This window comes from Cyphellophora europaea, assembly GCF_000365145.1.
Source record: "Cyphellophora europaea CBS 101466 unplaced genomic scaffold supercont1.8, whole genome shotgun sequence".
NCBI classification, from domain to species: domain Eukaryota; kingdom Fungi; phylum Ascomycota; class Eurotiomycetes; order Chaetothyriales; family Cyphellophoraceae; genus Cyphellophora; species Cyphellophora europaea.
The window spans coordinates 1,262,875-1,278,441 of record NW_008481814.1 but is presented as its reverse complement, the minus strand read 5'-3'; the positions used below and the strand labels follow the sequence as shown (position 1 = coordinate 1,278,441).

The following is a 15,567-nucleotide window of genomic DNA, read 5'->3' as shown; positions in this document are numbered from 1 at the left end:
GAAAAGGTCAGGTAGGATCTGCGTGTTGTGCAGCAGGGGCTGGTATCTGGTACCTTGATCTCTTCAAGAAACCCAGTGAGGGGGGAGAGGAAGGGTGCGAGGAAGAGCGGGAGATGCGGAGGAGGGAGAGATCTAGGCCGTTTCCTCTCGTCGTTGAAGGCCATCAAAGGCTATGCCCTATGGATGCCCGTCAGGCAATAATGGCAAAGTGCTTCTCCTATCTAGTCGTACTTGCGACTGACGTGGCCAAATCGCATATTTACATGATCCCTATCTTCATCGGACCCGCGCTGTACTGTAGTTCCTCGCCCAGTCCCATCTCGCCCTCTCCCTCTGTCGTCGTTTCTCGCGTCGTTATTTGCAGCGTACTTCGCTATCCCATACCATACCAGATTGAGCTTGTGCACACCACGCGAGTGTCGCCTTCGATGCGCGGGAAGGCTACCTTTCGAGGCGCCAAATTCATTCATTTCACATGTCTCATTCGTGCGCTTCGTCAGCGTTTGGAGATGTCAAGTTTCGTTTCGTCTCGTCTCACAAGGAAAGGTCGTTCGCGCGTTCGTTCAGTCAGCTAGTCTTTGGTCGTATGTTCTCTGGCTGGTACTGGTGAGGCAGCTTCGTTTTCGTCTTTGCTTAATTTCGTTGTAAATGATAACAGCACCTGTCTTGGTGGTCCAGCCGACCTGTTCTGTTTTCCAAGCTCGCTCCTGGTGGTGGTCGGAACGTCTAAAGAGATTGGGTTTTTCGAAAGCCTTCCTCGTGCGGTAGATCCTCCGCAAGCCGTCCGTTCATGTTGATTTGAGAAGCTCAGGCGCCTATGTCAGGCGTCGTTATTGCTACCACCACTCTTGGCAGCGCCGACTTTGTCACATTAACCAGCTCGATTGTCGCGGTAGGCTGAGCTTTGCAAGGCCAGACTTGGTATGAGCCTATCACGCTGTGTTGCGGCTGTGACCGCGATTCCCTCACACCGAGCAGTGGCTCATGTTTTCGCTCACCAAATCGAGTCTCGATCAGCAGCAGGTGCACAGCCTAGAAACAGCTCAAACCTCTTCCCTTGCCAGACACCAAGCCCAATTTCTCCTCGAGCATTCCAGGCGCATCCGACAAGCGCACTCGATACCGCCTCACACTATCATCGTCACGGTCACCCGCTGGCCCGTCCCAAAAATTCCTTCTACCATATCGGAAACATACCGGAAGCATCTTTCTACACAGTCCCCTGAAACCGGAATACGCCCGGTCGATCTTCGCGTACTCTTGGCGACGGGTGGCGTCGGAGGTCCACGAGAAGGTGTGAGGCTGATGCAGCGATGGCCTTGTCGGGGCTGTGGAGGCCAAAAACTGTGAGTGGGACGAGTCTGGGGGTGATGGGTCGTGTGAGAGGCATAAAGCCGTGGTGGGGAATGTGTGCGCATAGGCTGGAGGCGGTGATGGGGCTCGACTGTGCTCTCGTGAAGTAGGGTCAGAGAGCAGTGGTAACGAGGAAGAAGACCGAAGTGGAATCGCAGGAGGTTGAGAGGCTGGCTCTTGCCGTATGGGCGAAATAGTCTCCTGACCAAGAGTTGGGGCATTCGTTGAAGGTCCGCTCGGCGATGGGCGCCGTTGACGGGGAAAGGTGTTATAGTTCTCTGTATGCTGCTGCCTTGACAGCGTTCTAGACAGCATCTTCTGTTCCTTGTCTGAATCAGAGGAGAAAGCAAGCATTTCGTCAATAGACGAGAACTGCTTGCAGTTCCGGTAGTGTAGAGTTATGGTGTTGCGGCGTTTCGGCATGTGTTTCTGCTTGTTGGGCGTATGAGCAAGGCTGCTGGTACGAGAAGGAACACAAGCGCATGCAATCGAGGCGCGCGCAGTGTTCAGCCTCGGATGAGAACAGTCGTCCGGCATGGAAGCAGACTGAGTTTCAAGGGCCTTGTACTCGCAATGGCTTGTCTTTGGGCGATAATTGCCTTTGTTGGTGATGGAGTCGACTCTCACAAACAGTGCCTGTGACTTTGTTTTGGTGCCGTCGTGTAGGGCAGTACTTGCATTGTCCAGGACGTTCCCAGGTAGAGACATGCTTTGGATCTTGACGAAGACTACTGGCGACACCTTTGAAGCACGTGAAGCGATCGATGGGCACCGGCCATGGTCCAGCATGGTCGCTGCAATAGACTTTAGGTTGGTCTGTGATGCTGCTGCAAGGGCAATTGGACAGCTGATCGGGTAGCAATGTCGATGCCAGAGGTTGAGATCTCGTGACGCCGTACGTGGCACGGACAGGCAGGAGCTAGCGAATGGTCATGACCCGACGATCAGTAGTGAGGTTGCCAGCAGTCTGCAGGCATGTGCTAAAAAGAGAGTACTCAACTTGCCGTGCTGTCGTCCGAGGTTGACTCGACAGGCAACGTGGGAGCTCGACAGCTTCATAAAGCACACCTGTCGGTCGGCGGTTGGCAGACCGATGTTTAGTTTAGCTACAGCACGCTTGCATGATACTTGACCGCTCTGGGTCGACGCGATGCATGACGTCCCAAGACTATGGGCGTCATTGGCGCTCGACGTGAGGAAGCGAGCAATCATCTCGAATGGAAGGATGTCCATTCGAAAGCGCCATTGCGGCAGAGCGAGACGCCAATGTGACACCAAAATGGAGACGATAGTTTCGTCGAAGGCGATATTGCACCTGAGCGGTGAAGATGTGTAGCGGAAGGGGATCGTGTTGGCGAGGTGGTTGGCAATGGCGGCTGCAGGGGCTTAGGACCAAGGCCCACAAGCGCGAGAGTAAACGCCGCCGGGTTGGATTTCGCCATCATCCTGGCCCAGCCTAGCCGCTCAGGCTCTCACCGCTGCTGGGGGCGCCATCTACTATGCCTGGAAGAAGAATAGCTTGCAAGCCTCCCGAGGTGGCCTCGCAGGCCTTCCAACAGAATGTCGGCACCCTTATCCGAAAATCCGAATGCCAGCCTCTTTCTCCGGCGTTCATCAATGATAGTTCATGCAAGCAAGCGATGTCAAAAACGAGCAAAGTCCTGGTCAAGGTGAGAAATGCCCCGCATCGTTCATCATTATTGAGATCGTCGCCGTCTAGTGGATGCTCTACAAGTTGACACATCTTAACCAATCCCGCCTAAAAACAAACAGCAACGCCGGCTGATTGATAATGACCATCGCTTATGCAGGTCTGTCTGGGCTAGCTTCGCGCAAGCAGACAATCCATTGATGCTTGAATGCTCGCTTCTCATCCATCGCTATGCGTGTTTCACCTGTTCTTATGCGAATGTTCATGCCACCATACCATCTCGTCAGTCGAATTCCAAAGAACTTGATCTGCCTTATAGACCTTACATGCCCAGCCTCTGCGTGCCATGAGCTTCTGATCGTACTGACAGCATGTGCAAGGCAGGACCCTTCCAGGGGACATGTATGCTTGGCTGTGTTTGAGCTTCGAGGCCCGGAGTGTACTCGTGACGCCAAGTGCATTCTCCTAGAACAACCCGAATTTCTTCTTCTTCTCGCCGCCTGGGAGCTTGTCAGTATACATTCCGCGTTCCGACGGAAGCGAACATACCTTGCCCGCTCGCTTTCGTTCCAGCCGCCGCTGTTATTGGATCGGCCCCTGTTGAAGCAGCCTGAATGGCGGCAATCCGATGCTTCGCACGCTGTTCACCTTGATCCGCTGCTCGCACGTACCACACGTTGGCTTCAAGAGGATCTCTCCGACATCCTATGCCCATCTCGGTGAAGTATCCTAGTGTGTACTGCGCTTTCGGTAGACCTTGTGCAGCGGCGCGCTTTGCCCACTCATAGGCTTCGCTCTCGTCCTTCTCGAGCACATTTTCAACCCCGATCATATACCAAGCACAGAGTGCCATTTGCGAAGGTGCATGACCCTGTTCAGCCGCTCCGGTATAGAAATGAATACTAAGAGCTGGGTCTTTGGGACAGCTGAGCTGGCCATATTCGTAAGCCTCGCCCAAGCGGAAGTTGGCTTCGATGTGACCTAGGTCAGCTGCCTTGGTGTAGAGCTGTGCAGCATACGCCTCGTCTTTAAAGACATCTGGCCCAAACCCTTCCTCGTGTAGCTGACCCAAATCGAATGGAGCCTGGTTGTATTGATGATCTGCCGATTCGGCACCGCGCTTCAGCCATCGGATGCCTTCTCGATATCGCTTCGTCAGGCCCATCTCCCCACTGAGACATGCGCGTCCCAATCGAAGCATGGCACCAGGGTGGTTTTTACTGGCTGCTTGTTGATAAAACTGGACAGCCTTCATTGGCTCCATTCTGCAACCCCAGCCATATTCGTAACACAACGCTGTTCGGTAGCCCGCTTCTGCATGACCGTGTTTTGAAGCAGCCAAGAAAAGCGGAAAGGCTCGCTCCCAGTCCTCACGGCCTTTGTTGAACAATCCCGAAGCATAACCGTCGCCCAAATAGTACTGTGCAAATGGATACGAGCGGTCGCTCAACTTCTGCAGGATCAGCTTCGCCTCTTTCAACAGGTCATCCCGAGGCGACGATTTTGTCTTGGGCTGTGCCTCCACTAAGTCTGCTTCTAAACCCTCCTCTTGTGCAGCTCCCACCATGAACACAGCGAACTCATATTGAATGGCTGGGTCGTTCGTCTTTTTCACGTTGGCCCTGTACATGTCAAGCGTCTTACGCGTGGATAAAAGGGATGCATTGTTGCCGACAACATTTCGCAGACCAGTGTTCACTAGGTTCTCGGCCCCACTGGGTGCATTCTGCGGGTAGGGAACGTTCAACAGATCAACGTAGGACAGTGGCCGGCTGTCCGGTGATCTGGAATTTCTCGAGGTCGGCCTGCCTGGTGAGAGATGGGGAGAGTTCGTACGACCTCGGGGATCGGAGCCCGTGGAAACAATCGAGTCCGGTCTGCCTAGGTTCCCCCCCAAGAAGGTGTTCCTTGCACCGGCTGGATCTTGCAGATGGTATTTGGTGGGGTCACTGCCGCCTGACCCATCACTCTGGAATGTGCCAATAGTTAATTTGGATGCACGTTTATCCAACGCCCTCATGTCCGGTTCTTCTTGGGGCTGATGAAAGTAGCGCAATGGCTCGAAGTTTTCTACTGGCGGCTCAGTCTCCGCATAGGATGCAGAGAGGTGCCGCACTGACGTATTCTGCGGGTCAAGTTCTTTTCGCGACAGAGATGCTTGCGGGCCTTCTGAAAGCCCGCGCCGATGGGCTGGTTCCGAGATATTGCGGTTTCTTTCGTCGAGAGGCTTTCTTCTGGAGTAGTTTTGAGGCGCGGGCGAGAGACGATGTGTGTCGAAGGAATATTCTTGGGTGTGAATGATGGGCACCGGAGACCTCTGACTTCTTTGTTCGACAAAGGCCGACTCTGGAGCGTGCACCTGAATATCGGCGGCTGCGCCCATGTTGTTTGCTAGTTCCGGAGGCACTGTGGCAATGGTAGGTCTTGCGCCTGATGGGCCATGGTTGGGGGTATAGGTGTTTTCAAGAGGGGACCTTGGTGGCTCGGGAGAAATGTCGTTGCTCGAAGACCTGTGCAGTGGTGGAGAGTATATGGGTGGGGGAGGTGTAGGCGGAAGCGTCTTGGTCGAGATATCGGCCATTGTGCTGTTGGGTGTACGAATGCTTCGTAGGAGAGGAATGCTCAGGATGGAGTTGTGATGAGTTCAGCACCACAGACCTGGTTCTCGTGACTGAATGGCTCGGACGCTCGAAGAGAATGACAGGAGATGGCTAGTGTACGCAGGCCGGGGCTTTGACGATTGGTTTTGCGTGTGGAATGCCAGTCACGGCTGGGCAAGGCACGGGCAGGCTGGTAGAGAGTGAACGAGTATCGGTAGCGGTTGGAAAAGAGAGCATGAGCCGCCTCCAACTCAAGGAAGGGATACGTCGACTGATGGTCGTAAAAAGAGTGTTGCAGGATGTGCCAAGTGTCGAAGGCGATCCAGGCAGGGTTGCCGCCGATGCCCAGGCGTTCAAGCGACGGGCTAGGGATGGCTCAGGGCTTACCCCGCAAGTCTTGAAGGTAGCTCGCTCGCGTCCTTGGAAGGCTCACCGCAAAGCAACAGAAGACGGCATATGCTCGGCCTACAAACGCGCTATAGAAATTGATATGGGAATGATGCAAAAACAAATACTCCTTAACTCAGGGGTCCTGACGAACACTCGTGCATAAGATCAGCGTAGCTTTTCGGCAGCAGCCCTTTATGCAGACACCCCGGCCCGCCGGATCTTGGAACCGTGGCAGAACCAAGTAACAGCGGCCCAGCAGGCGCTTCCCAACCAGGCACGGGCCTCGCAGCATGTGCTCGGCATGTCTCAAAAGATTACGACGCTTTGCACGCAAGTAAGCAAGCGAGCAAATTCAACGCAAGCTCTTACATCATACGATGTGAGTGATCCATCTGACGGAGCACAGCTTGGTGTTCGGATTCGGTCGGCGTTGCCTTGCAGCGCGGAACCGTTGTCACAGCCACCTGCATGCATGCTGATTCCATTCCAGGCTGGATCATCGTCTGCAGACTATGGGGCATTCGAACAGCTAGAGTGAGTACCGCAAGGGACGGTCATTTCCCTTTGTCTATCTGCCCACGCCGATACTGGTGAACAGTAAGGAGGCTGGCCAGACGAAATCTCTTCCTGGGCAGGATATCATCGTTGACCGGGGCAACCAACGGATCTAAATATACACGTGTAGACTGGACAGGCTGACTACAATAGGATCACCTACGCCTCCTTCTGTGACGTGAACCAGTCTCTGAACGAGCTTTTTGTTTGACGACTCCCTTCCACGATTGTGGCCGACCTGCCATCTAATGTAGCGTTCGCATAATTCGTAGTGGAAATCGTGTCGACTCTCCCTCTCCATATTTTGCATAGAGTATCTCCGTAGCGCCAGGCGCAGCAAGCGCTTGTTTTTTCGGTCGGTGGAGGGGCGGATCGCGCCAATGGGCGACAGGCGTTGGGCGGTTGCTAAGGAGAAGAGACACCTCTCTGGATTGGGGCTAGTGTGCAGCAGTGTCTCTCCTTGAACAACGCCACCCAACACCAACCAGAAGACTTCACCACAGGGCGACTGATCTTTTGTACCTCCTCCTCAACGCAATTCATACAGGGTCGTACTTTCACTTTCTATCCATTGTTCGGCGCCTCCGCACACACTCGCTCCTCGAAGCCAACGCCGAAGCAATTCCATTGAGCCTTGTTCCATCCCTCGTTTGAGACCATACCGCACCCGAGAACTTTCCAGTCCAACCCAGCCCGAGTTAGACTGTATCCAACTGGCAGGAATTGCAACAGCTAGCATCGAGGGAAGATAAATGTTGTCAGAGTAGCCAGCGCTGCTATATAAGTACAAGCAGTGACCAGCGCTTTGTTGTTCCCTGCAAGGGATTGTGCTCCGTGCGGCATTCTTCACAGTTATGTCGCCTCCGCGTCGGCCGCGGCCGGCTACTTCGCCAACCCGCGAAAAAGGTACATCTCCTTACACCGAATCACCACGCCATCGTCCGCATGATATCGAAACGGGGGGCTACAGTCGAAGTCCAGCTCCAGAATCTCCCTATAGTACTTCACAGCGACGAAGACCACAATATTACCAGCAAGAGTCTGCGGGCTCCTTCGGATCCAGGGCGGAAGACGTAGAGCCCATCATGTCAGGGCCTGGCACGGTCAGCGACCTAGGCAGGAAAAAGTCTCTCATCCGCCCTGAACGAAATCGGATTGACCCTTCACATCCAAACTACCACTACCGCAAACATGCCCAGAATATGGAAGTTTTTCCCTCTTCCACCGGAAATGACCCGATCATTGAAGAGTATGCCGATGCACGCACAGCCAGCTCCGATAGTACGAATGCAAGACCCCTCGATGATGGCCCTTACACCGACGATCCGCGTGTCGCTCGTGCACCTGGCAATATTGAACCAATGGGCAAGAAGCGACCGCCCCGCAAGCTTACAAGAAAAGAAACAGTAAAGCTGACTGAAGAAGAGAAAAGACGCCAGAAAGAGCTCGATACCATCAAGCCTCCTTCGGCCTGGAACGTTTACTGTGCAGCCGTCACATTCTGGATTCCCGATGTCGTTCTCAAATGCTTTGGAATGCCCGCTAAGGCGCAACGGAGAGCCTGGAGAGAGAAGATGGGTCTTATCAGTCTTATTGTCCTCATCTGCGCTGCGGTCGGTTTCCTGACTTTCGGCTTTACGCAAGCTGTTTGTGGACAGCCGGGACTGCGACTGAAAATCAACAAAGTCGATAGTGGATACATGATTTTCCATGGCGAGGCGTACAATCTGGACGGTTCTCTGCATCCGGCTGCTAGGGGTATTCCGATTGATACCAATGTTCTCTACGACCTGCCCCACAGGTATGGTGGTCAAGACGGAAGTTTTATGTTTCAGCAGGTCAATGGCCATTGCAAAGATCTCATCACTCTCGCTCCCGGCTCCGATGTCCCCACAAACAGTGAGGGTGATCTAGCCTGGTACTTCCCTTGCAAGGCCTTTAACCAGGACGGATCCTCGCAGCCAAACACAACAAATGAGTACTACTTGGGCTATGCTTGTCACACCACCGGAAAGTCCCGAGAGTCGTTCTATAACCTTAGGAAGGCAGGAGAAGTTTTCTTTACCTGGGATGATGTCAAGAACTCGAGCAGGAATTTGGCTGTCTATTCGAACTCTGTCATCGATCTTGATCTGCTCAGATGGTTCAACGACAGTCAGGTGGCGTGGCCCGCACAATTTGATGACATGCGCAATAACCCAGAAATCCGTGGCGTTGACCTCACTCACGTCCTCGTTAGCTCGCGCGATAAGAAGGTTGGCAAATGCTTGAGTGAGATCATCAGAGTCGGATCAATCGACACAGAAACTGTTGGCTGCATTGCGTCCAAGGTCGTGCTCTACGTGTCTCTGGTCTTCATCCTGTCGATCGTACTGGCGAAATTTTTCCTGGCTTTGACCTTCCAGTGGTTCCTGTCTCGACGCTTTGCGGCAGCCAAAACATCACAGTCTTCAGATGCCAAAAAACGCCGCAAGCAAATTGAAGAATGGTCGGATGATATTTACAAGCAGGCACCCAGGATTACTGATCCTGCCAGCACTGTGTCGGGCTCTGACAATCGTATGAGCAAGCGCGGTAGTGCTCTGTTTCCCCAGACATCGCGCTTCACCAGTCCCTACGCTGTGGAACGTACCTCCAAGGTATTCAAGGCCCCCCTTACCACCATGACTACAAGCCAAGGAAACACTGGTACGGCTCGTCCAGGATCTCTGTACAAACACGGCTTCAACGTCAGCACTAATACCCTGGATACACCGACCAGGATGAGTGTCGGCGCAAGCCGGTCCAGCTTAATGCTGTCTGGCCAAGACACCCGTTTCTCGCAGGTGATGGACGATACCAACGGTCCTCACGGCTTCATTCACGAAAACGTGGTTCCACAGCCACCACCTGAATGGCAGCCTTTCGGCTACCCCCTGGCCCATACCCTTTGCCTGGTGACAGCATACTCCGAGGGTGAGGAAGGCATTCGTACTACGCTCGACTCCATTGCCACCACGGACTATCCCAACAGTCACAAAGCTATAGTCGCTATTTGCGACGGCATGATCAAGGGCAAAGGCGAAACTCTGACAACTCCCGATATTATTCTGAGCATGGTGGGTGACTTTGTGACTCTGCCAGAAGACGTTCAGGCCTTCTCCTACGTTGCTGTCGCCTCTGGCTCCAAGCGTCACAGCATGGCAAAGATTTATGCTGGATTCTACGATTATGGTCGCAACTCACGCATTCCGCCCGAGAAGCAACAGCGCGTGCCGATGATGGTCGTTGTCAAGTGTGGTACTCCCGAGGAGGCCACCAAGTCAAAGCCTGGCAATCGCGGCAAGCGAGACTCCCAAATTATCCTGATGTCCTTCCTCCAGAAAGTCATGTTCGATGAGCGCATGACCGAGCTCGAGTACGAGATGTTCAATGGACTCTGGCGTGTCACCGGCATGTCGCCCGACTTTTACGAGACGGTGCTGATGGTTGATGCCGACACCAAGGTCTTCCCGGATTCCCTAACTCACATGATATCTGCTATGGTCAAGGATCCTGAAGTCATGGGCCTTTGCGGCGAAACCAAGATCGCCAACAAGCGTGCCTCTTGGGTGTCCATGATTCAGGTCTTTGAATACTTCATCTCGCATCATCTGTCGAAATCGTTCGAATCCGTCTTCGGTGGCGTGACGTGCTTGCCCGGTTGCTTCTGCATGTACCGCATTAAAGCACCGAAAGGAGGTCAGAACTATTGGGTGCCTATCCTCGCCAACCCCGACGTGGTCGAGCACTACTCCGAGAACGTCGTCGACACGTTGCACAAGAAGAACTTGCTTCTTCTCGGTGAAGACAGATACCTGTCCACACTCATGCTCAAGACTTTCCCGAAACGCAAACAGGTCTTTGTGCCGCAAGCAGTTTGCAAGACTACCGTTCCGGAGAAATTTGCCGTGCTTCTGTCCCAGCGTCGCAGATGGATCAATTCCACGGTGCACAACCTCATGGAGCTGGTCCTTGTACGCGACCTGTGCGGCACCTTTTGCTTCAGCATGCAATTCGTTGTCTTCATTGAGCTTGTTGGTACCCTGGTCCTACCAGCTGCCATCTCGTTCACGGTCTACCTTATTATCATCTCTATTGTTAGCCGACCTGTACCCGTCATTCCGCTCGTCCTCCTCGCACTCATTTTGGGTCTGCCGGCCGTGCTCATTGTCTTGACGGCGCACCGATGGAGCTATGTCTTGTGGATGTTAATCTACCTCCTCTCGCTACCCATCTGGAACTTTGTCCTGCCGGTCTACGCCTATTGGAAGTTCGATGATTTCAGCTGGGGTGATACACGCAAGACGGCTGGCGAAAAGACTAAGACGGCGGGGATCGAATATGAGGGTGAGTTCGACAGTAGCAAGATTACTATGAAACGATGGGGAGATTTCGAGAAAGGTAAGTCACATCCATTTTCCCTGGTGGTTGGCCGAGCCGACGGGCAAAACCCGGCAGAACCAATGATTTATGCGGACTATATGCTAATGTATCTTCAGAGCGAAGAATGCGAGAACCCGTGCCCTCGGGCTGGAGCCAGCATGGTGTGGCGCCGCCTATGCCTCAGCCAATGCCTCCGCCGCACCAGCTGCGCGAGATGCAGCAGGGCATGTATGGCCAGGAATCTTATCGCGACTACTGATCAAGCATCTTGCTGCTTTCTCAGTGAATATGTTGGAGCTGCAAAATAGAGAGTGTAGGCTAGTCGCAGAATAGTCTACACTCATTCGGTTCTGGGAAGCATGGACAGGTGTTTAGTGCATAGCAGACATATCATAAACCCAAGGCGGAAAAGGGAGATCGGCATGGAAGGCAGTGTGGGAGGAGTGCGGCGGATACGATCTAATGGTGGCATGAATATTCGGATTTCTGGAGATATTGTTGTGGCTCGTTCTATCGAGCTCGATGGCTGCATAGGGTGGGCTTCGGATCTCAAGACTCGCCGGCGCTTCATGTGTGCGAATAGACGCTAGTACGGGAGGAATGACTATGTATTGTATGGGTGGTGAGCTGTGTCTACTCCTGGGCCGCCTGTCCATAGACAATGAAGTGCTCTAAAGAGCGAGCGCATTTCGCACTGTGCTCATCTTTGTATGTGACTTTTGCTGGGGTTTCGGCTGGGGAGGTTGAGCATGCACCTCTGCAAGTTCGACACCCAGGAGAGGACAGCACCATAGCGTGGCTTTTCACCCAACTGGCCGACACTGACTTCATTGAGCTGTCTTCTGGTGAAACCTCTTTGTTCCAAATACCAAAAGCTCTTATTTCTTAAACCTTTTACAGTCGCGATTTCCGTTCTCATGCGAAGGCAGCTCCTCAAGAGTGGTCGGAAGTGCAGGATCAGTTCCACGGCGCGGACCTCCTTGATGTTGCAACAAATCTGCAAGCCACCCCCGACCTTGCTGGCATCAATGAGACCCTGGGCACCTTTTTCGTGCGTCAGCACGACTTTCACTCCAGCCTGTAGCCGCTTCGAGCACCCCGGTTAGACTCCCGTCGTGCCCGATCTCACGCCGAGACTGGCGGACTCTCTGCAGTCTGGACCTTGCGGATCCAACCTTCAATAAATCACGCTTTCAAAGGAACACAGTAGTAGACCCCTTTGAGCTGTGGTGCTGTGTCTAGGTTTTTGGGAAAGCTCCATTGAGTCGTTGCGTGGATACGGTCGAGCCGGTCGAGCGGTGGCCGGGGCGAAACGACAAGGCGGAAGGGGAAAAGGGGTAAGGCTATGCCAAGCCCACCGGGGGTAATCAAAATTGACGATGCCAGTCATGACTGAGGGCTGCTCTTTGAGATGGACCCGAACGAAAGAGCCCAAGGCACCGTGATGGTACAGGTGACTTTTGCTAAGCCCGGCCTGTACTTGTGGTTCAAGACGTCCTCTAAAAAGAGCACATTGGGTGTGCCATCATCGTTGATTTTCTCGCTCATGCCATGGTTACCTGTTATAGCGACGGCAGACGTGCTGGACAAGCTGGCCAAATTTGGCATCAAGAGCAGCCATGAACTCGTCTGCTTCCTTTGAGCCGGGCTCATAGTGGTGTTGCATAGTGTCAGACAATGTGAGGCAGAAGAGGTCAGCCCGGTCTTCTTCCAGGAGTTTGACACCAGCATCCAGCACACAGAGTGAAAGGTCGCCCGAGTACTGTTCAGGTGCCGCTCAACCTAGTCAAGGCTCAGCACCACTGAATCCGTGCTCAGATTCAGTGCACTCAGCCGCTTTCTCGGAAGAAAAGCAGATGGCGCCATTCGTAGGCGTCAGTCCATGTGTCAGGATCTTTCGGAGGCTATCGGCGTCCAGATACCGTTAGCGTCGGCAAGAGTGGGAATCAGACCTCTTCTCACTGGGTCTACTCTGGTCGATACCTTAGCAACTGGCCTGATGGAGGCCGTTGTGGTGTAGAGAGGATGAGAACCAGTATAGGCCTGGTGTGAGAGCAGCTGAAGACCCTTCAGAGTCGAGGGACGGGGGCGAAATCGGGGAAAGTATCAATGCTTCACAGGAAGGAACTTGGCTTCAAGCCGAGTAACATGATAATGAAGTCGGCTGGAAAAAGCGTGTGTCTCGAAGCGAACGTGGAGAGTCATCCCCGCGCTGCTGTGCATCGGTAGATTGGAGCCCGGACACGCACACTTTTCCGATGTACAGTGGTCATACTCGAAACGTCGGTTGACTGGAAATCTCCGGTGTTATAGATGACTGATGAAAAGTGATGCGCGTGCAGGCATCCGGGGCGCTGTGATGCACGGCGTACATACCTAGCTACGGAATGACTTCTGCATACCTACCTCACACAGGGCATCGGGACCTGTGATTATTGCAGTTTAGGTGCTTGTCAAGCACACCCTTCTTGCGCATATGGAGTTTGTTGTCTACGAAGCTGGGATGGTTCCTTGAGGACGATGATTGTTAGCAAGCCATGATTCGACAAGTTGGGAGCCGTCCAGCGCCAGACACGATCCTTGTACGGTGGCTTTGAGCGCACTTTGTGCACCTACTTCGTCAACGCCTGGGAGGCGGGGGTTCATTTAAGTATCGCGGGGGCATCAAAGCGACACCACGACTGTTCTCGCTGGCAGCATTGTGTTGCCATGAAGCATAGCTGACAGTCCATTACCGAATCATCAGAGTAGGCGCTCTAGCTGCTGGCGAGAGTATTCTGACGATGAAGCCCTATGCAGCTAAACAGTCATGAACGCCACAGCCGCCCGCAATCTCGGACGCAGCCGTTCCTCTCCACGGAGCTCAGATCGTGGAACAACAGCAGATCTTGAGCAGCCCTGCCCGGCCTTCCATCTTGTCCCGATTCCCCATTTCTACCATGAGTACGGCAGAGCCTACCGAGCAGCCACGCGGCGGGCGTCTTGGGGGTGGAAACGGGTGCAACGGAGAGTGAACCCTTCGTTCCCCACCGGGAAGCTTTCAACATTCAGACCAGATTGCGGCATGACCTCATCCTGGCTTGTTTGTGCCCTTCTTTTCCAACTCTTGCTGAGTTGAGCCAAGGGTGAGGCAAGAACTATATGTATTTAGAGAAGCGGAAGACTTGCTTTCGTCGAGGCACGATATGATGGCAAATGGCAAACACGGCTGCGAAAAACCCTGAGGTGAAGACAGCTTCCGATTCCATTCGAGCGCTGCACAGCCTACATAAGTACAGCGTCGCAAGCTATGGACGACAGCGAGAAGCAAGCCCCAGACCTCGAGAATGGCACCGCCAACGCACACGATGGCAGCAGTCGTACTAGCGACGGCACCGCTGTCCAGCCAAACGAGAAATCACACTACCACGACCCTCCTCTCCGCTACAAGCCCAAGCCCCAGTATGCCAGCCCCACGGAGCGCCTCCAGCACTTCACCTGGTGTTGGTTTGCCTGCACTATGTCCACAGGAGCCGTCGCTGTCGTGCTCGCCAACACGCCATTCCGCTTCTCCGGCCTGGACGTGATAGCCAAGATCTTCTTCATTCTGGATCTGGTGCTATTCATGCTCTTCTGCTGCGCCATCGCCTACCGTTTCCTTCGCCGGCCTCGAGTCTTTATTCGCTCCCTGCACCATCCTAAGGAAGCCCTGTTCTTCGGCTCCTTCTGGGTCAGTGTCGCGTTGATCCTGAATCTGACGCAGACCTATGGCGTGCCGGTGTGTGGACCGTGGTTGGTGAGCGCGCTGCGCGTCCTCTACTGGATCTACATCGCGTGCAGCTTGCTCGTGGCAATTTTCCAGTACGCCACGCTGTTCGTGGCGGAGCGCCTACCCGTGGACAGCGCCATGCCGGCCTGGGTCATGCCCGTGTATTCGTTTCTCGTCGTTGGGCCGCTCGCAGCCATCATGGTGCAGACCCAACCAGAGGCCCACCATCGGCTATCTATATGGGTATCGGCGGTCATGGTCCAGGGTCTGGGATGGACAGTGGCGGTGTTTATGTATACCATTTACTTCTTACGTCTTATGAGCAGCCATCTACCCGACCCGAGTACCCGGCCAGGGATGTTTATCGGCGTTGGGCCCGTCGGATACACGAGTGCGGCACTGGTGAGCCTGGGCAATGTGGCGTCGACTGTGATTCCGGCGGGCTGGCTGTCGGTCAATACCGTCGCGGTGGGCGACATCGTGAAGATCGTGGCAGTCATGGCTGGCATCTTCCTCTGGCTGGTGGCGTTCTGGTTCTTCGCCCTGTCTTCGGTTGCCGTGGCTGCGGGGGCGTTTGGCAAGCAGAAGATGGGCTTCACACTCAATTGGTGGGCATTCATATTCCCTAATGCCGGTATGACGCTGGCTGCCATCAACATTGGGAACGTTTTGCAGAGCGATGGCGTCAAGGCTGTGACGAGTGCCATGACGGTTCTGCTAGTTGTGGCTTGGCTAGTGGTTGCTGTCTGCAATGTCCACGCCGTGGTCAACCGTATCATTCTGTGGGAGGGCAAGGACGAAGACGAGGGCATGCATTTGGATTAGACGTTCATAAAGGCTCCTTGTGTGATTGAGGGCATTTGCCG

At 54.0% G+C, this 15,567-nt stretch overlaps 3 protein-coding genes across 3 annotated transcripts; 2 read left to right on the top strand and 1 right to left on the bottom strand.

The window, feature by feature from the left end:
- Nucleotides 1-3,469: 3,469 nt before the first annotated feature.
- HMPREF1541_08276 (uncharacterized protein) lies at nucleotides 3,470-5,585 on the bottom strand (the record flags this gene model as incomplete). The annotated part of the gene is made up of 2 exons (XM_008722595.1): nucleotides 3,470-3,504; nucleotides 3,554-5,585. The coding sequence occupies 2 exons, from the start codon at nucleotides 5,583-5,585 to the stop codon at nucleotides 3,470-3,472; spliced, it is 2,067 nt and encodes a 688-aa protein (XP_008720817.1).
- Nucleotides 5,586-7,634: 2,049 nt separating this feature from the next.
- Nucleotides 7,635-11,212, top strand: HMPREF1541_08275 (uncharacterized protein; the record flags this gene model as incomplete). Its single annotated transcript, XM_008722594.1, has 2 exons — nucleotides 7,635-10,971; nucleotides 11,070-11,212. The coding sequence occupies 2 exons, from the start codon at nucleotides 7,635-7,637 to the stop codon at nucleotides 11,210-11,212; spliced, it is 3,480 nt and encodes a 1,159-aa protein (XP_008720816.1).
- Nucleotides 11,213-14,242: 3,030 nt separating this feature from the next.
- Nucleotides 14,243-15,526, top strand: HMPREF1541_08274 (uncharacterized protein; the record flags this gene model as incomplete). The annotated part of the gene is made up of 1 exon (XM_008722593.1): nucleotides 14,243-15,526. One exon carries the CDS (start codon nucleotides 14,243-14,245, stop codon nucleotides 15,524-15,526), a length of 1,284 nt encoding a protein of 427 aa, XP_008720815.1.
- Between the last annotated feature and the right edge of the window lie 41 nt (nucleotides 15,527-15,567).